Source organism: Dromaius novaehollandiae, chromosome 5 (genome assembly GCF_036370855.1).
Source record: "Dromaius novaehollandiae isolate bDroNov1 chromosome 5, bDroNov1.hap1, whole genome shotgun sequence".
Classification (NCBI taxonomy): Eukaryota; Metazoa; Chordata; class Aves; order Casuariiformes; family Dromaiidae; genus Dromaius; species Dromaius novaehollandiae.
The window spans coordinates 35,260,723-35,282,334 of NC_088102.1; the positions used below are offsets into that span (position 1 = coordinate 35,260,723).

Here is a 21,612-nt window from a genome sequence, read left to right on the forward strand (position 1 = left end):
CAACAAATAATGCATCTTATATTGTGTCTTTTTTTTTTAATTGGTATAACAAGCTTCAAAGTAGCCTAGACTATGCCATCATCTTACAAAAAAGCTATTCTTTTTATATACTTAGTGTACCCTAAGAAAGCGAACAGGAGTTTTCCCATCGCTATTCAACTTAGTCAAATGCATTTTCCACTTTAGAATATTGAGCTCTCACTTTAAAATGTACTTCAGACCAAATAAAAGCTTGATCCAGATGACAGCGAAATTTCTATCGCATTATACAAATAAATATATACAGATTTTTTTAACTAAAATATTTTCTGATTTTTACTTAGCTACTCTGATCCACTGTGCTGAGACTGTAATAGGATGTCATGAGATGTTAAACATTTTAGGGACATAAGTAGTCAACTGCTACAAATAAAGTACGGATTTTGAAATGCCATCATAAAAAGGTAAAACCAAGATTAAAAAAAATCTTTATGCCATTTTACAGTGAGTTGACAACCTATCATCCAGTATTAGACAAAACAACTGAAATTAGTTCTGGCAGATTTGGGGCTAGCAGTTAAAAATAAAAAGAGCAAATGTAAAAGCATGAAAACTGTATTGCTATTATGCTTAAAGACAATAATAAATCTTTAAAGGTGCCAATGATTGCTTTGGATACTACAAACAACTGCTGCCAATCAACGCTAAAAAATGTAATGCACAGTAGTCTGAGTATCCTAACTCAAGGCAAACTCCACAGCACCAAAAGTAATATTGTCTGCCATAAACTACTCTTTTCATTAGGCAGCAATGAGAATTGACATCTCCATTTCACAGCAATTTTTGAACTGTGTGAGTAGATGGCAGAAATACACATTTTTTACAGTATAACTCTAATTTTACAGAAAACTTCTTTAAAGCCAATTACTCCACTCATGGATCTTGAAAGGAAGGCCTTAAATAAACATGTCGTGAGGCAAAACTGAGAGGCAGTATTGCTTTACACAAACAACAGCAATCACTTTTCTGCTAAAAGTATATTTTATATATACATATACTCACATATACCCACTATAGAGAAATGTGTGACTTACCTAACGGCGTATGTTGTAAGACATGGACCTTCAAGACAGTCAAAAGAATTCTCACCTCTACTTGACTGTGATCTTAATTTTCAAAGACTGTATTGCACAGCATTTATTAGAGCAGCATTCTTGGAGTTTTTAAACACTATTTATATTTGCATATGCTTTAGTTAAATCCCCTTGTACCTTGCAAGCCTCAAAGCCTCGATTCTATATTAATGAAATCTCGTCACTATTTTCTTGTTTCAATTCTTTTAAGGATTTCATTGCTGGGCCTTTCATATTCTTTCTTTTTTCTTTTCGCTTAATGCCTGTACTGACTCTGCAAGGCTTTGTAATCCGACAATAACAACCAGAAAACAGTGGTGTCTGATCCTATCTTTTGCTAGGCCACATTTAGCTTGCTCAGTTGAGGCTTTTTAATGAAGCCTCAACTAAAATCATGCACATGCTTTTAGTTATACTCTCTTCTTTAGTAATTCCCTGTGTGAAAATAGCAAGTAAAATATTAAATTGAGAAGTAACATGTGCTTGCCCCATCTAGCTGTGTTAGCAGCTGGTTTGGCAGTGGCTGACCTCACATGCCACATGAATGAAATCCACCTTGCCGCGGAGTGAGGGAGCAAGGCTCCCTCTGCACCCGCCACGCGTTGTGCTGCCTGCTCAGGAGGAGGAGGAGGCAAAAAAAGCCGGCAGGGCAGTTAAAAAAGCCAGGCAAAGGTAAAGCATAACTAGCTGGCATCCAACGGAGTAGCGTGAAAAACTGCTACAGCAGGCCTGGAAAAGGTCCGTTAAGTGGGCTCAAGAGCCTAAATCATCCTCATAGCACTGTGAAAGGACTTCCCGGCAGCCCCACCAGGGATTAGGAGAAAGAAAGGGGAAGAAGGGGAAAAGACAGCCACCAGGGAAGGGCAGTGCTTTTCAGTTTCTTGTCCCTTGCCGGATTCTCAATACTTGGATTGTTTGATGTGTGTATGCGTGTGTGAATTTCACCCTATATATAACTTGGAATCTTATTAGATAACAACTCTGTGACACTGCAAATCCCATATTTCTCAGAATGCTATTTTTGAAGCAGAAACACACAACATATTTTGATCTCCCAAAAAAGTACAATAAAGATCCCCCTTCAAAATAAAGTAAGAAGTTAAAAATCAAATGCAAATGTAATAATTTACACATGGGCTTTCTATGATTCTATCAGATTATTTAAATTTTGGACTGTCTCTTTAATTTGAGGAACAGCTAAAAAGGCGACAGATGGCAGACAGAATTGACTTATGTCCTCTATTCTTTTACAGAAGAAGGGGGAGTGCAGAAAGTTTGATAAAGGCAGAAGCTACAGTATGCAGGCCTCACCATAACTATCTAATAGGTCTTTTGACTGATAGGTTCAGAATATTTAGTTTTTCTTCCACAGACATGCTTTGTAACAAACCAACAGTCCTGGAGGTTGCCATGGGTGACGAGAGTGCTGACATCCAGTCCCAACTACAAATAAGCACATGACAAATGGACCTAGAGCCCTTAGACAGCCCTGAACCTTGGTGACCCCCGAAAATGCCCAGCCTCCCAATGCCCATATCCAAAAAGCATTATGGAATATATTTTTTAAACTGAAAGCTTACAGTTAATTGAAAACACTGCCGTGCAACAGAAATGCTGAGGACAGCATGTAGAAGTAAAAATAAATCACAGAGCATTGTTATTTAATGCACTGTGACATCATTTCCTGAAATTAAACAGAGATGACACAGATTCAGACAGTCCCTAGCAAGGTTCGCTTCAAACAATTCACAGATGTTTTCCTCAAGCTAGGCGAAAACAATACGGAGCTTAAAACTCTCCCTCGCTCACTTGCTCGCTCGCTCGCTGCTTCTCTCTCCCCCTCTCTCCGTTTCTCTCCGCATTTTTTGCTAGTGCAAGGAGGCATGGCAGTTTTATAATACATGCGCTAGCAAAAATATTCTTTTTTTAATTTAATTACTCAGGCTGTTGTACTAAATAGATGGATCATTGTGTCACAAAAGCATCAATTTTTCAGAAGAAATAACAGATGTCTATGTAACAATGATTAGATTAACCACTCAGAGACAAAGCTAGCTTTTGAGGCCCACACACCCCATGACCCTGGGTTCCCTTTTCTGTAGGGGGTGGATGTAGAAATGTCAGATCTAATCTCAGATTCCATTTTTAAAACAAACAAAGCCCCACCCCCACCCCTTTTCAGCTCTTTTCTTTTAAGATTGCAGCAGTTAAAAGGTATATGAATGTGCAGTCCTTTACTAAACTTGAAGCTTTGAAACAAATTTCATCGCGGAGGACTGCAAGTTGTCAGGATTAAACTTTTGGGGTTGTGATCAGAAGTAACATTTTGACAGAAATTCCCGGTTTTGTTCTATGCTCGCTCTGCCCAGGCTGTTGCTCATGCCGCTGCGCTGCCTGCAGACGGGACAGGAGTGGGACGCTGGTGACGCTGGGCAGCACTACACCACCACCAGTGAGTACTAACGGCAGCTGCCTGCTCCCTCCCCACTAGGCTAGCGCTTCTGGTGAGCAACCAACGCAGCCTTCAGGTACCAAGATGCACAGCTCCATAATCCTAAGGACTACAGGACCACTGGGCACAGGAGGTCAACACTCAGATAGCATTTTTCTCAAGAACTTGGGTCAGGTCATTTAAACTTTGCTCACAAAATTTACCCAGCTGAAAAATAGGTGCAATTATATTTTGCAGAAGGGGATTCTAACTATGCATGTACAGTGCAGGAGGTCTGTCCCACACCAGTAAATAACTCATCACTTGGCTGCAAACTCAGTACGATAATCAGCACACAGTCAGCACTACCCTACAAAGCAGACCTGGAATAAGGCTCCTCCAGCTCTCTCACTACCTGATGCATGAAAGCGGAAACAGCAGCCGTGTGAACTCACACGCAGGTAGTTTTACAGGAGAATCAGAGGACATCATCCATCCCCCCAAGGTACTCTGGGTGCATATAACACATTACAGTTTGGTCCTACACGAACGCGACAATTCATCAGATACCTTTACATTCCCTTATTTCTTGAGTCTCCCAGCCTCCAGGTCACCATTTTAACTGGACCAAGGTCTGTTGAATTCTGGGATTTTTTTTAAAGTGCAGCAAAAACAGCTACAGAGGAATGCTTCTCCTGAAGCAGAACTCTGAGGAAAGCTGTTCCTCTACTGTTTTATAGAAAAGGAAGTCATTCAGCTTGGGGCGCAACAGCATTAGCCTGGAGTGCTAACCCTCCCTTAGGTATTAATCCTAAAATCAGGATGGGGAGGAGACATTTATGAATGTGGGATGGTTTCAACTGTTTTGCAAGTTTGCCCCAAAATGCTAGCATTGGCTTTGGCTGGAGACTTTCATCTCTACAATTAAGGCTAATGAATATATAAAATAGCTGCCTGTATAAAAGGCTTGGTGAGCCATTCATTAAAAGAAAAAAAGATACAGATACATTATATTATCAGATACACCCACATAAATCTAGAAAAAGAGATCTGTTTTGGTAAGATTATTGATATTATCCAGTCTGGCCACCCCAATACTGCAAGTTAGGAAAATTCATTCAGGTAAGTACAAAAACTGTGATTAAGTCATTTTAACATATTTTATCAGAACTTATTCTAGCTTGACACTGGGTAGATGAAACCAAAATCCACTCTACAAGACTGTGTAAACAGCAAGATTTTTAGCCAGGAGATTGTGGAAATCAGGCTAAAATGACACTGTTCAAACAAATTTTAGGAGACAGGACTTCAACTAGCAAAAAAGCAACTCAGCTCCACTGACTTCAGGGGAGCTATGCCGAATATCATCAACTGAGAGTCTGGCACAGTCATATAAAATGTTTAGTTTGCATGCTACCATTGGTATTTCTGGTTCTTTTAGTTAAAATATACATCTTCTTACAGACTGCAATAAAAGAAACAACCAAAATAGAATTTTAACAAAGGTTATCCCTCCAGATAAATGTCACAAAATAAATGCATCTCTGTTCTACCAGTTCTTTAAAGGAAGGGGAAAAACGTTCAAAGTGTAGTTCTTGATACACTGTGCTGCAGAAAGGGCTGAACTACCAGAGGTACAAGTCCATAGAATGGTATAATTACTTCCTTTATGACTCTGTTCTCTTCTGATTATGTACATATATTTTTAAAGGTCCTCTCCCCTTTGAAAGGGCACAGAGGTGGGGGAGTGTGGAGGGGCCAGGTTCTGTATAGTTGCAAGCAAGAAATCCTAATCTCAACGTTGGTGGAAGCTAGAGGTGTCTATACATTTGAGCACTTCCTGTTTTCATTTCATGATCAAATATGTTCTTTGCAGGGCAAATAGGGGAGCCCTTGAGAGAGGAAAGCAGAGATGTCTGAGAGGCTAATTGAGTGTACTAAGGGCTCCTTGGCATGGAGGAAAAGGAGTCTTCCAAAGCTATGAATAAACTCTCGGCTTAGGTCGAATTTCTTGCTGTTTCTTTTCTTTAACCACCTTTGAACTCAAATAAAAACAGCCTTAATGTCAGGTTTACCTTTCTGATGTCATAATCTTTATGTACTATTGAAAAGCTTATACTACCAGACTAGGATTTCCTCTACTTTCTTACACACTGGACATTATCCAGAAAAAGCATATACATTGCCAACCAATTCATCCCCAGATCTTTCATTTTCCGGTACTGTTGTAATTCCAAATGTAAGACAGAGCTCGATAACTAAACAAGAACATGACAGAAGCTCCTACTCCTTGCATTTGATTTCCAGCAACAAAACATGCATGCGTATTCTTTTTCTAATATAATTAAAGTTACTGCAAAATGGAAAAGATGATAGGAGACAGAAATGGTTTTGGAAGACACAGCCGGTCAGATATATTAATTCTACACCAGAGTTCAAGCACCTGTCTCTCCAAAAAAACTACTTAAGCAACTCAATTTTTAAATCTGTTACCTTAAGAATTTGTAAAATGATTGAAGATTGCATTCTAAAACAGCATTTTATTTAAAATCATAAATAAATACATCTAGGCAGAACTGAATTACTCTCTTTGAATCTGACAGTCTAAAGGAATTTCAAGCTTAATCAATACTGTAAGAGATGGCCTGCCACTGCTTCTTCTTCCAGGAAAAACAGAGGTTAATGATTTTTGTCATATTGAGACTAACAGCTAACAATTGCTACAGTTGGCCTTTAGTATTTTATTTGTCCTTTTGAGGTATTCAGAATAGGTGACAATGGCTTGCAGTTGAGAACATATGTAGAGAGACCCCTGTGGCTTATGGAAAAGTTGCTCCATGCTGGTTGGGTGTTTGAAAAAAAAATACAACCAGAGCTCTTTTATGTTCCTTTCCTTAATGAATGCATGAATGTCAAAATGTACCAATGGCCCATTCAGGGGGCAAAGCCTAAGCAGCTCCTTCTTTAAGAACACATCCTGAGATGTAAAATACATTTGCTTAACAAATTAAAATAATGAGATAATTCAATTAGTTTCTTTAAAAAAAAGAGAGAAAGAAAAAAGGGTACATCAGGGGATTATTGTAATACAAGAACAGGTCATACAGCACAAAGGAGGAACAAACCAATCTGAAATAAGGTTAGAGGAGTAATGAAGGAATGTACATTGAATCATGGACTGCCATTGTAAAGATATTTACTTGAAACAATAAAATTGTACATCACATATTCCCCCGTTCTGGCTCAGCCAGTGTTGCACTTTGAATGGACAAGCTAATTTGAGAAAAAGTGTGAGATCTTTGAAAGAAAGGAGTTCTCTTCCTTCTCTGCATGTGTTTATGGCAAGGATCTTTCTGAATTTACATTGCACTGGTCAGGGGTCTCCATTATCAGTTTTCAGGTCTGAGAATTACAGCACAGTAAATCTTTCAACACCTGCAAACTCATTAAAGCTTGGAAGGTAAAAGGTTTGGGGCTTTTTGGTGCTCATTTAATTTGATTTTTGCAAGGCCATCCTCACCAGAGATGGTGAATTTCCTCAATTCGTGTAGAATGAAGAGGGTCAGAAGGGAAGGGATAGAAACAAGGAAAAGGGATTTCAAAAAGCCGGAAGGATTTTCCTCAAGAGAAGTGAGAGGCAGTTGACTGTTTAATAAGCATGTGTTGAATGCTTTCAAGGAGCACACAAGAAAGAAAGGCAGGGAGAAAAACCAAGATATCACAAACTTCATAAAAGGAAACAGAGTTAACAGAGACATGTACAAAAGAAACCAGCTTATTTGTGGCCCTGCTTTTTTGCTGTCTCCCTGTGCTGCTCCTCTAAAGATACCCTACAGCTAAATGAAAAACCCTCCACTCTCACTCACTCGACTTCCAAATTAAAAACATTTTACAGGTTAGTAAATCTCCAGCTGAGGTGATGTAGCAAAGAACAGCTGTGAAGTAATTTTGATAATGATGAGAATAATAAGCACATGGCAAGGTTCAGGGCTTTGCTGTTGCAGCTTCAGTGCTCCTGAATAGATAAAAGTGATTAAATACTCCTGATTATCCCTGACCAATATGTAATGGATTTACAGCCCTTTCAATTAGTCAGTATTTGCTTAGGACTCATTATTTTGTCTTTGGTTAAGTAATCAGCCCAGAGACTCATGTTCTGTCTAATTCCTCTGAGCCAAGTGGGTACAGGGCACCTGACCTTTGAAATGGCCATAGCTGGGAGGCAAGAATAACCACTACTCCAGCAGAGACACTGGCTATTCCAGCTAATCCTGACCCCACAGGCCAGATCAATGCACCTTAGTTTGCTACTAATGTCCTTACATCAAAATGATGGTTTAGAAATGTGGATCTATTGCTCACCCCTTTAGCTGTGCTGCTAGCAGAGCAGTTCGATAGTCCTCATCAGAAATAAAATGGGTACCTTGTCCTCAAATCATGGCACTGTAACTAACATTAGCTACTGTGGAAATGTATAAAACTTTGGTAGAAGAAGAGGTAGTTGAAAACACTGTTACCGTTTTAAGCCTGATTAAGTGAAAAACAATTTTACAGTGAGAAGAAGAGGAAAATCAGTTGATAATTTTACCAGTTTCCATTATTTCCTACATGAAGTAAACTCCAAAGAGTGTTACTAGTTTTTCTGTAGAACGGTATTTTGATGCCTAAGTGAAGCTGTAACAGTCAACAGAACACCAACACATAAAACCAATTGCAAACAGGAGGATAAAGATAGACTGTTAGTAAAAGCATTGCTTTTTCACATATTTAATCTCTCTCCCCCAAATGTGAATATGGCTAGCTTTTAAGATAATGGACTTGGAGAGGATCTAAAAGGTGCTTATTTTCTCTGTTACACAATTGAAGAATTAGGGAACCTGTAAGCCTTCTACATTTCTCACCAAAAGTAACATATGACAAGTTTGCAAGCTGCTGCTTTGACTTCTCTTGCATCCCACAGTATATGTCAGAATACACAGATTGGGGTTCTCTCTTCCACCGAATACATATGAGGTTTGTGTAGACAGAGGCCAACAATAAAGAATCCATAAGGCAGAGCTTTATATATGCTAAAGCAAGAAAGCCTCTTTTTTATCTTTAGGAACATTTTGAATATTTCAAAGCAAAAAATGGTTACTTTATCTGTAGGTGTTGTTCCGTGATAAGACCTTGTACTCTCTCTCTCCCTCTCTCTCCCTCTCTCTCTATATAGGGTTTTTTTTCAGATTTGTCATGATTCCAAGAGCCAGGGAAAAAAAAAACTAGAAAAAAATGCAAGTGATAATTGAGCCTTAATAATCCTCCAGAAAATTATGGGGGCAATTGATTTCTAGTAACGATGAATAAACCTCATTAGGCACATGAATAGAAATCTATTTTGTTTTTGGGCACCACTTACTGTGAGATGCTGGAAAAGCCACGCTCTCATGATATTTGTTGCTACTTTGGGGAAAATGCCTCTTTTCTTCTGACGTTTTTTGTCCTTGTCTGGGTCATCATCATCCCCTGTACCAGGTGAGGCTACACTGTTGTCTAAACCATCTCCTATAGTAAAGAGAAAAACAGGAGGAAGGGGACATATAATAAACAAAGTATAGCAGCCAAAAGGTCACAATAATTTCCAAGATACTACTACAGTTTTATTTTGATTTGATAGAACATCAGGCACATACAGTGTCTCATTAAATACGAGTGCTGTTACGAATATGTAAAAATTAGAAGGCATGTCTCTCCAAATACTAATTTTGTGTCTCACACATGCATATATCATTAATTCAATTATAATTGTGTGCTTGACATCATGCAATAGCTCTTTGTCAATTATGGGATTCAATGTGGGAAAACCTGCCACAAGAAAACCCATTCACTGTAAATGCATGCCTACAACCATTCCGAATACATACTGTAAGTAATCAAGTTAAATGTTCTGTAGTCTATATATTCCAGGCCCTCTGCATAGGTGGTAGTAACTGTGTCACTCTTCAGTGCACATAACACACTGTCAGATGAGCCCCTCCCCATAACTATCACCTCCCAACACACATACATACACACGCACAAACACGTACACCTAGTGTGACGCTGCACATAGCATTTGCATGACATAAAAACTTCTACATCTCTGCATCAGTGATTATTATCATTAAAAAAAAAGATGCACATCAAGGTAGAGCTCTCACTTAATCAGAACTTTCCATCAACATCTTTCTCTTCTGTGCTTTTCCCTGGCATTAATTGTGCATTAGCAAAAATCGTTTACTTTTAACAGTCATAGTTATTTTTTCTTGCCCTCCAGCAAAAATGCCTTGAAAGCCTGCCTGGAGGGCATCTAAATTATGTATCTGAAAAACTCTTCTGGCAAGGCATTGCAGGACCCCTACTTTCTTAAAATTCATACGAGCACGTCTTCCTGTTTTTGGGAAGGCATCAATCAAGAGCAGCAATATATGCCATATTCCTACATTAATATTTGAACTAATAACTTTAAAAAAAGGAAAGAAACAAGATCCGACTTGTGGCATAATCAAATGCAAAATAAATGAAGAATACTGGGACAGCACTGAGACTTTATAGATTGCTGTGTTTTCCTTACACATCATTAGCCCGGAGCCACACGAAAGAGGAAAACAGAGAAGTGGAGAGTTTATGCTCCCTGCTGGTGTTTAAGAAGCCGAGGACCTGGAAGGACATCTGGGAATTGTGCTGAGACGGTGGTTTTTGTAATTTAAGAATAGACATTCATTAGCAGTAAATGCCATAAATCCCATGCTAAGTAAAAACCTTGTCCAAGAAAGCCTAAAACAATAAACTCTGTGCTCAGTGTAGCCTGAGCTAGACGCTCCATAGCTTCCTGAGGAATGCTATAGATCCACAAGCTAATTCCTATAGCCTTGTCTAGCTCTGTAGTGCTACTAAACCAAATACGTTGCTGCTACATACGGTCCATTTGCTTCAAAACTTGCATTTCAGCTCTATCTGCCCCTCCTGTGGCAGATCACCCTTCTTGCACTGCCTCCCCTCTGAAAAACCAACCCTCACGGACCAGAGAGACAGAAAAAGCCACAGCAAAGAGCTGGCAGATTAATTTTATTGACATTTCCATTTTCACTGCAATGTGATACCCTCCATCACATGGAAGAGATGACCCTCACTATTTACAGACTGACAGGCCACTTCATTACAACCACCCTGCCCCAAGGCAGAGCAGCTCCTTTCCATCTGCCCAAACACCAGAGCAAGACCCTTAAGTCACTGCTCTCTCCTTCTCTTGCCTTTTTTTTGTTTGTTTCTGTCAAAGTTAGGGAAAGGGGAGTCCAATCACAGCAAACTAATCAAAGAGATTATGGTAGCCCTATATACTGTAACCAACTGTTCACTGTTGTAAGATACTGGTTATTTAGAAAGCGCTCCTCTCCGTCACCCCCACCACCACATACTCCACCCCATCCCTCTCGCACATGCACGCGCACACGCACGCACACACACACACACACACACACACACACACTTTCCACTATGCCAAGGAACTGCTGCAAGGCAAATTCTTACAAACACTAATGGCTTCTGACTGCTCCTTGGCAACCCCAGCATTTTAACCTGGGTGGATATGCTCTCCAAAACACAGACACTGGAGCTATCTCATCAGCTGTTCATGTGACACAGATGGAGAGTGGCTATTAGGAGCCAGGCAATGGGCCTTGGGGATCTGAGGTGCTGTACTGTAGCCTCAGGCAATTTTGAAAAGCAGTACCCGGAGATGGGGGGAAAAAATCTGTACTGAAAGTGCAAGTTTGAAGTCAGTCAGTCTGTTTGTCTATCTATTGGGTGGATAAAGATATCTTTGTCTCTTTATGTAAAACCTATGTGTGTATGCACAGAATGCACGTAGCTATAAAACTTCCTTTCCACACCATCTTTTCTCACTACAGTAGCATTGGTTCACTCTATATATGGACAAATTCTTACTCTTCTGTATATACATGGTCTCCTGTTTGTGAGTATGCTAAGCAGGACTCACCTAAATGCTGAAACAGCATTTAGACCTTTTGGAGAGGTTGTGAGTATCCTTGTTTTAAAAAGCTAATAGCAGCCCAGGAGATGAAAGTTTAGCTGAAGCTTCCATTGTCTTTCCACCTTAATCGGTGGTATAAATGGTAAGAGACAAATGTTTCCTTAATCAGTTCCGTAGCCTCATGAAAGGAAATTCAAATATCATACCTCCAAATTACCTCAGAACATAAATACACACTGTAAGACTTGTTGTTCACGATGAACTACAGGCCCAATCCTGTTAAGCTGTATTGTCACCTCTTCAATAACACTACAACTGCGCACATTAGGGGTACTGTTTCTAGCAGAAAGAAGTCAGAGAAGCTGCCCATAAATGACTTTTCCAAGACGGAATGATTTACTTAGCTATGGAGGGCCTGATCCTAACATTTTCTAAGTAAAACACAGGTTACTTTAAATGAAGAATAAAATCACCAGAGGTGAAATAAAATTAACAGACCTAAGAATTCACTCGACTTCAGATTGAATTAACTATATTTTTAACCACTGCAGGAAGGAAGGCAAATTTAAACCATTTGGGGCCTAGCATGACCATCACTACTAGTGGTTCCTTTTATGCAAACTGTTCACATGCTGATTTGGTAGGATTTGGTAAGAAGTGCAGAGTCAAGTCCTAACTTCTATGGAGATGGCAATTATTTGAGCACAGTTATCCCAAATTTATAGTGGGGAAATTAAGTCTAATTTTTGGCCCACTGACTTCCTCTTTCTCACAGCAGCAAAAAAATGAAGGCTGATTTTCTATTGCTTTGCACACTCTTGACTCATTTATTCTTGTGCAAAGAGTATAAGTGGTTGCAAAACCCTATCGTCACTCTAGGAAAGTGAGAATTCTTAAGTGGCGCTCTCTTTGTAGAGGTGTCAATGACTGCACAGGATCAAGCCAGTAGAGAATTAGGCATATTACCTAACTTTTTTAAGATCATGTCAATACCACATAATAGTCTCAATAGCCCCTATAAAAGCTGAAGAAAGTATACAAGAAAATATGCAAAGTAACCCACATGAAGTCCTTATAGGCTTTCTTTTCAAGGGGAAGGGGTTGTGGAGAAGATTGAAGATGCATGTCTTATTTACACAGCAGGAAGTTAGCCTTCCACACTAGCTCTGTGTGTAGACACTCTTAGCATGCACTGAGGATTTCTTCCTGTAAGGTAGATGATTTTCCCTTCAAAGCAAAGCGCATCACCTCTTATTTAAAACATACTGAACAAGTAGTTAGAGCAGGGTTTCCATTGCACTGGAATTTCAGTCTTAACCTACTGCAAACTAACTTCCATGGGTAAACAAGCCTGGTGATCTCAGCGTGCGTACAGCTACAGACTCTTCAGGAAATAGAGAATCCAATCCTACAGAAGGCCTGTCCAGTCCTATCAGTGACTTCCTCTTGGGAAGTCTTCCATATTGTCTGTGTTATTCCACCCCTCGTTCTTGGTTGTCTTCCTTACAGAGCAAAGAAGAGGTAGGAGATGAAGTTAGCGCTGCTTAGAAGCTGCTCAGATAGTCTTTTCATCATTTGTGAACAGGAGAGATGACAGATTCCCAGTCTAAGCAAAATGGTAACTGAAAAGGAGATCCCAGTCATGCCAAAGAGCAAAAGCCTGGTAACAGACCTGATTTGAACTCCAGAAATAGCTTCTATTACCATCATAACAAGTAGAGCAGAAAGAAAAGAGATTTCTGGAAAAATGCATTTTGAGACTCAGTGTTTGAATTTCTCTATCATCAGAGTTCCCCTACAGCTTTATAGCTTGCCATGCTAAAGGAAAAGAGAAAAGAGCAGGGATATCTAATGGGAAAAAACAGGCACTTCCCCATTGTACTAAAAAAGAATGCAACCAATTAAAAAAGCATGGATTCTGAAAAGGAAAGCTCCAATGCCCATCCTGGTTTTAAGTAAACTACTCTATGATCTTTTGGTCCAGTATTTTGATGGAGTGGAATATGTAGGTCTGCATGCAAAACATGGGACAATCTGTATGTATGCATATACTCGCAATCTCAGTTATTTGTTTGTGCTTATAATGTGCCCATCTGGAGACCTAAGTATTGTAAGCCATTATTAACAAGGAAGTTCAACCAAGTAATAAGATCAATAACACCACGACCACCAGAGAAAAACCTTTAAAATCTAACCAATTACCACTGCCAAAAAGCTGGAAAAAAAGAGAAGTGCTTGAGGATGTTTTGAAGGTGAGACAGTCTGTGCTGTAAGAAGGACTAATAGAGAGGGAAGGCCAGTTCCAGAATCAAAGACCTTTCAGGAGAACTCCTTATCTCCGCTCCATCCTGTTAAAATCATCAAGCGTTTAGCCTTACAGCTTCAGCAGATCACAGCTCTTTGAACGAAGCACTGGTTGTTTTGTTTTTTTTTTTTTTCCCGTCGTCTGAAGGACCAGGGTTCATGGAAGTTGACTTAGTCTCCTCACACCCCAGATGCAATACTTATCAACCCCAACATACTGCCAAGAGAAATTGCATTAGGCTAGATTGTGGATGGCAAACCTGGAACTCTGAAATGCGCAAACTGTTCAAGTGGGCATCCTAACTTAGAGCTGTGCCATCAGCAGCAGTGCCCTACCAGTAACTGTGCTGGTTACTCAATTACTTGACTGCCAGAGGAAAGCTGGCATCAGAAGCTGTTTAGGCGTGATGTAGGCATGCCAGGCTGACCTGCGTACTCATCTATCGCTTGTCCCCCACTTGGGGAGGTCCTCAGGTGAGCCACTGTGAGCAGCCCCCTGCAATCCCTCCCCTTTTGTGTCTCTGAGAGACCTGTCTCATGGTGCTGTGTCCTGCAAAGGTCTCTACGAGCATCTGGGAGAGAGAGAGAGAGAGAGAGAGGCTGGACACTTGCACTAGAAGGCAGAGGAAGACTTCTTACTAAAAAAAGATTTTATTCTCTGCCCTTTCTCCTAGCAGCAGGAAGGAGATAAAGCGCCAGCCTAATTTCTGCTGTTCTTTTGGAAGACCTTGGGCTTTCCATCAGTTCCTTTAGGCTGATAATGTAAGGATGATCATCTACAAATCTCACACAGTCTAGGCATTGACAATTTTTATAAAGTCAAATTGGAAGAGAAAGAAAGAACTTAAGCTGTCTATCAGACCTCACCTAAAAAGCTGTCTGCTCAATCTAATCATATTTTAATATAGTTTCTCAGTCAGTAGCAAGTCCCTATCACAGTCTGGCAATATGTGCTAAAGGCTGAAAGTGTTGTATAGTCTCTAGTATCTAAAGTGTATTTACAACAAGAGGGAGAATAAAAATTGTTCATTTTCTGTTTCTGGGTAGGTACCTTTCTATGTTCCTTAATGTGTCTTCTTTTGAAAAAAGCATGTACAAATATTTTATTATTTACTTGAAGGTAGGAATGGCATTCCAGATGTATTATTCTTTTATCTTTACATGCTGTAAAATTGTTGGTTTGAAACTTTGGAAATTATTTGCAGAACTGTAATGTTGCACATTGTCCTTTTTATTATTTTCCTCTCCAGAAATAAGAAAAAAGGCTGATTTCTTTGTGTGCCCTTTGTTGTCTGTTTTTAAAGCTCATGTTTATTTGTGAAGCGAACTGAGAGTTCTCAGAGATTAAATTCAAAAGCCAACATATGTTTTTCTAGCTTTTTTTAAAGAGAAAGCTAATAAACACTGCTTTACATTTTAAGCTCTTTTATATAGCCAGTAGGGTTGTGGTTTATACATTATAATTCAACATTTTTTCACATCAGGTGAAAATTGTTCCAATGAAGGCAAGGGGAAAAGTAAAGAAACCTGCTAATTACTGATCTCTCTTACATTCCTGCTGTGCTAAACTGTCCGGACATGTTGAAGTGAAATTTTTCTGCGATTTTCAAGTGACTAGTTCATGGCCCACTGCCGTGGAGTGCAGGAGAAGGGATGAAATGCTTTCGTTTACATGCAACATTTACTAACTGTGTGGGTTTTCCGACATTAAAGAGGGGACAGTGACCCATGCCACCTCTTTCACACTCAAAAGAGCACTGAAAAAACAGTCTTCATAGGCTTACCTCAGGCTTCTCTGGCCCTTAACACCCTCCCCCCAGGGTAGGAGCAGAAAGAGAAAAAAGAAGGGATTTTGTGCTCCTTTCTCTTCAACTTTTCAGGCGATATAAGCAGCATTTAGCAAATTCAGCCTCCAAATGGCTCCAAATGCTCTGAGCTGCAGGGGCTCATCCTTTGTTAGCCTCCCTCTATTTACACAGGATTTACGCAGGCTCTCCACTGAAGAGACCACATGTTTCTGACAGAAAGCACTTCCATTCACACTGCATCAGGCAACAGGATTGTAACCACTGCAGCTTCACGCTGACCTGAGATTAGGGATTTCAGCAACATTGAGATGGTAACAATCTGCTAACTAACGAAAATTATCCATGGAGGACTCTGCTGCCTACTCCAGTCAAAACTACCATGGCCAGATAGATTAGGTTGCTTAAAAGAACAATGAAGAACTAGCTACTATCAAGACTACGTATGTCCATCTACAAATATCGTACACTTACACAAAAATGTCAGAAGCAAAAAAAAGTCAGACTGCAGCTTGGATTAAAACAATTTCACCCACTGGCTGGAGACATAAAGTGTAAAAACAGACAGATGGACACATATGTAAATGTAGCTGCATTTGTTTCGCAGGAGCTGGCAAGTTAGTAATAACAGTGTAGTTTAATAATTTATTTTCCATGGTATTTTCACACTGGTTAACCGGACAGTGGCAACATCCACGTGGAACTTCGGGAACGGAATAATTCCTTCAATCTAATTACTACTGGGGCAAACAAACCAAACTATAACTAAAAGGCTTTTCTTGGATCTACCTGCAAGCAGTCAGTCCCGGAACCTGATATCAGTCTGGGAATTTTTTTTAATTTATTTTTTTACTGAGTTTGGTCAGTTAGGATTTCTGCACCAAGATTTTTTCCAGATTTAGTATTTGTATCAGGGTTTTTCAAAATGCATAATATACACACAAGCACAACAAATGTTTCTGGTAAAACCTTGTGCTTTTTGCTCAATAGCCTTTCATGGGGCAAACAAAAATTAGATGGGAACACAGCACCAGAAAGGACCACATAGATCCAATTTCTGAAGTGTTTTATTTCATCATGTTAATTCAGTGAATTACTTTGCTTCTGCAGCAAAGGACAAAACAATTTACTTTTGTAGTAGTAACTCATACATGCATCTGATAAGCACATAAAAAATGTACAGTATATTCTAAAGTTCTCCATAGTATATCATTATAAAGCTCTTCTGGGCACTCTAATGATTCATTTTTAGTGATCTCTCAAATGCCCTTATCCACAGTTAACACTCAGATTTTATTAAGGAAGAAAGCAGGGACAAATGTCCACTTAAGTCCCAGCTCTCAAATTCAACTCTGCTTGCACTGCACTACCTAAAGCTAAAGCTTTTTTAATGTTCTATTCACCTCCCCTGTGTGGCATTTCTGCTAACACAGAGTTCACAATCTTTCAGCCCCAAACACAGAAGGCTGCTATCTTCAAGTCATCCAAGGAATGTGCCAGATACTATCATCTCCCCTGCAATACAAAGAACCAGAAAGAGGCAGAGACCAAAAGAAGACTGTGCTGATCAGGTTACTGAAGTCCAGAAAGTCTTTCCCAGAATGCTAAATGTTAATCTTTGAACCAGCAAATGTTATAATTAAGATCCTTGTAGTTGGAGGAAATGCTAGCTTGAGAAGTCAAAGGTACAGCACTTGAAGTTGTACTTTTTTGCACGTTTATCCTAATCTCACACCCTCACGCTGGCATAACTGCCATCAAACACTTTGTTCTATTCAAGCAAAGCTATCATTAATGTCAGTGGCAGTTTTGCCTGGGTAAGGAGTGTAAGACCAGATCCTTGTCTTGTTCAAACAGAACTGCAAGCACTGCACAATTCCAGAAGAGACAGACTCATTAAAACTTGTGGTTTGTGCTGATTTATGATGCTCTTCTGTTTAAAAGTGAAACTCACTTTGTACCTCACTGGGAAAGTGTTCAATGCACTTGTTTCTACATGGTTTTAACTTGGTTTCCCCCCACCCCTCAGCACAAATTGTGAAATTTATGCATAGTTTTTGGCACATAGGCTGAAGGAAAGCATTATTAAATTAGGTTTAAGTATTTTGTCTGCTTCAGTAATTACAATCAACTATGAGTGTAAATAGCTGTTATCCTGTTTAAATTTTTCGTCATACTAAAAGCTGTCACACAAAATGTCCTTGTACTGCAGACTAAATGGAGTTCTTTTCAAATCTGTTTTTTACATATTTTTAGGAAAATATTTTTAGCATTCTCATAATAATTCTGTTAAGAATACCAGCTGCAAACTCAGAATCAACAAGTCATTAAAGAAATCGAGCAACCAAAAGACATTCCTTTTTTTTGCCTACAGCACATCTTCTTTAAGTCTGTTTTCTTTTTTAGTTCCCTATCTCTATTTACATTATTACTATTGCTGTAACTGGGATTTTGTTTTTAGTTTCCTCAATCAGCTTTACAGAAGTTGGTATGCATTAAAAAGCTATATTTGATTTTAAGTTTCATTTCTTATTTCTTATCCTGTTATTTTTTATTCTGTTACTTTTGTCATTAGAATAACAACAAAGAATGTGGGCAAAACAGCTAAGCTCAATTAAAATTCTTCCTGTGCTTGATGTTAGCTAATTAAGTTCAATATTATCTCATCAATATTTAACCTTTAACGTTTTGCAATTGCTTTTCATATATAGGGGTAACAGAATGTGGAGAATTTAACAAGTAGATGATGTCTAACATCCTGTACTGTTCTTCTTCATTAAAATGTTAATGTAGTTTCTTTAAGAATAAAATGGCATTTTTTTTGAAAAGGAAAATAACTTTCAGAGCATCTGAATTTATCTTGCAACTGTTGCTCAGTTACAAACTCTGAGGTATTTTAATGTCTTCCCTTAAACAACATGCAGTTGGACACAACTGCTTGTTTAGGAAACATCTCTTAAACTGGTGTCTAGTACAGCAAGAGTCAGTGTACTGTTCACATTATAAACCTCTCTTTTCAGAGCTATTTAGCTACAAAAAATGTACCAGATGAAATATTGTATAAGAGTACACATTCATAGCAATTTTTAATCTTTTCCAAAAAAAGTTAGGACTAGAAATGTAACATTTCCTGAAAGATGCTAACTTAAATGCTTCAGTTATTAAAAAGGACATTTGTTAGGCCACAAGTCCAGAATGCAAATTAGTCTATCTGAGGATTTATAACAAAAAATGGAGGGTGGCTGAATACTTTTAAAAAACAAAGATGCTTTAATAGAAAAGTGTAAAAATGAACCATAAAGCTTTTCCAGGTGATAAAATGTATACAAATGTGTATCTTACATAAAACACAAATAAGAGTATCATCTTGATATGCATTCACAGTACCCGAGCAGCATCAAAAAGATGCTTGCTGTGAATGCATAGTTAAAAAAAAACAAAACAAAACAACTCCAAACTTGGCAAATCTTACATACCATAAGAGCTCCAACACCTATGCACAGTAGGGTGGATTAACCCGCTGGGTGCTGCGGACATATATATGCACCTCCTCCTAAAGTGTTCATTTGGCTGGCAGTCTGGAAAATGCCAGAATGTGAAGGGTTACGTTGGAACACCGACAGTCTGCTTTTGTAGGTTTACGTTAAACCCCGTACTTTAAATATATTGTGCTGGGTACTTGGAAACATAACTAATACTGTTTATAAGTAGTATGCTATCTGGTACTAACGACAAAGGACTTGATCAAGCTCCCACTGACGTCGGTGAACACTGCTTCAGCTGACAAACATGTGCTTTGGATCTGCCCATACTTACTTTCAGTGAACGTTTTTCAGGGTTCTTCTCTCCCGAAAAGCCTGATTGCTAAAGTGTAAGCTATATACAGCTCCTCTGCAATAGGTATTGGATGCTTAAAAATGGCCTAAAACATTTCATCTTTTAAGTTCAGCAGACAGCTACAGATCATAGGAGCAAGCATTTAAGAATCTCAGCTGCGATGAAAGATATGTCTAAGAATATTCACATGCTTCAAACTGAAAAAGATGCAAGTATACAGACACGGGAATTCTGGTCAGAAAACTTTAGCTGCCTGACAAAAAGAGGTCTTTATGACTTTGCTAAGGATTACAACCGACTTCTTGCTTTCTCCCATCTTAGAGTTTTATTGCATTGCTTTGGGAAGATATGGTAATGACCAAGGGAAAAAGAAAGGGAGAGCCTGGCCTTCTCTCTCCGCACCTCAACTATCCCATAGGCTACTTTGGACCTGCTTTAAGTGATCAAATTAACTGACAGAGCAACGTGTAATTTTGTAGAAACATGGGAAACACTTTTTGACCAAATATTTCCATAAAATGGATTTAGAAAATAGGGAAGTATAACACACAGCAAAACCACAGGGTGCTGATTTGTTACACCATCTCCTTAAAAACTCACAGCACAAAACAAAGAAACACAGGTCCCCACTCTGAGATCTGATGATTAGCTTTTCTGTTCAGAAGCCTGTAACTTCATTTCAAGTCCTTCACTGTAGCATAAAGTGTTGCAAAAGACAAATACACATTGCCTGCAAAGTCATTCTAGGCTCATGTCACTGAGTTTTTCCTAGTGAAAAATGGGCTGGAGTCCAGAGCAGACCCATCAGGCCGCTCCTTCCTCCAGCGGAGATAGTGTTGGCTCTGTGTAAGGACCCCAAATGAAAAGCTAGGCAAGTTAAGAGACTTCTTTTTCTTCAGTTGCAAATGCGTAAAACTGTTTCCTCCCTGGACAGGGTGTTCACCTAACCCGTTACAGAACTGGCATGTGTGCCATAAGATCAAATCTAAGCCCCACCAATCAAGTAGCAGTCTAGGTTAAATACACTGATGCAGCAAATTTCCAGGTCTTGATCACGCTAGGCAGGGGAGTCATTCTTCTCAGTGATAAAGTCACTGAATGCACTCTTGAGGAGACAAAAAATTAAGAACCAGCTGACTTTGCACCATTTGAGTGAAGTATTCACTGCTGACCCAGAACAACAGAATTGCCATGTTCTGACACCAGCTAGGAATCACCGTAGAAGTGGTCATCTCTGATTCTTTACTATTCACAAGAGCAGTTTCTCAGTTGGTTAGTGTCATCAGCATGGAAACTACAGTGTTTAAACACATTATGTATTAGGAGAACCTTTGCACAGTCCCTCCACCCCTCTTCTTCTCCCCTCTCAAAAACCCTTCATAATTATTATGAAATGATGCCAACAAGAAGATTTCATAGTCGGAAAAAGCAAATCGGATTTCATCAATTAAGATTTGCCTCAAAGACATTAACCCTCCTTTGCAATTTTACAGTTAAGATATTTTTACGTACATTTTACTAAGTCAGCTTCTCAAACACATCAGTGATTTATGCAGCAACTAAGAATTGAGATACTAATAGTGTTGGAGCATTATCTAGTACAAGATATTCTATTTCCTTTTCTGCATTGGCTCACAAAGTGACCTTCAGCAGACTTTTGGGGATAAGGATTTTCAAAAGTGCTCAAATGAGTAAGGAACACAGCTCTCACTGAAAACTGCTTTAAGAGTAATACATCATATTCCCTTTGATTGCAGCTGGCAGTTGCTCTTAGATAAATGAATATGATACATTATTACTTTTAAAGTAAAACATGCCAATGCACTCCTGAGCTCATGTGAGGATTTCATTTTTTCAAATTTGAGTATGGTTATTGTTTCTGCTAGCTCTTCTTCATCCCAAAATGCCTATCTTAAAGAGTTAAAATGCCATAGAATATGCTTCTTTTACATCCTTAAGTATACTCAGAATGCAGTTTCTTGAAAATAAGTACTTGTGATCAAAATAGATGTGCAAGGACACCTTACTTCTTTTCTCCTTCAGATAAATATTTCCATTTACATTCTTAGGAGCAAATGCAAGTCTTGGTGCTACAAGATCAGGAAAGAGGTT

At 39.0% G+C, this 21,612-nt stretch overlaps 1 protein-coding gene across 8 annotated transcripts in view; it reads right to left on the reverse strand.

The window, feature by feature from the left end:
• The window catches only part of MEIS2 (Meis homeobox 2), a 172,349-nt gene that overhangs the window by 111,249 nt on the left and 39,488 nt on the right, over nucleotides 1–21,612 (reverse strand). For 4 of the 8 annotated variants that reach the window (XM_064512420.1, XM_064512421.1, XM_026093938.2 and 1 more), the window contains exons 8-9: nucleotides 19,140–19,241; nucleotides 8,942–9,087 (exon numbers count right to left, since the gene is read on the reverse strand). In XM_064512420.1, the coding sequence (XP_064368490.1) occupies nucleotides 8,942–9,087; nucleotides 19,140–19,241 (248 nt within the window). The remainder of the gene's footprint in view (nucleotides 1–8,941; nucleotides 9,088–19,139; nucleotides 19,242–21,612) is intronic. The other 4 variants (XM_064512423.1, XM_064512422.1, XM_026093940.2 and 1 more) reach the window with 1 other exon arrangement.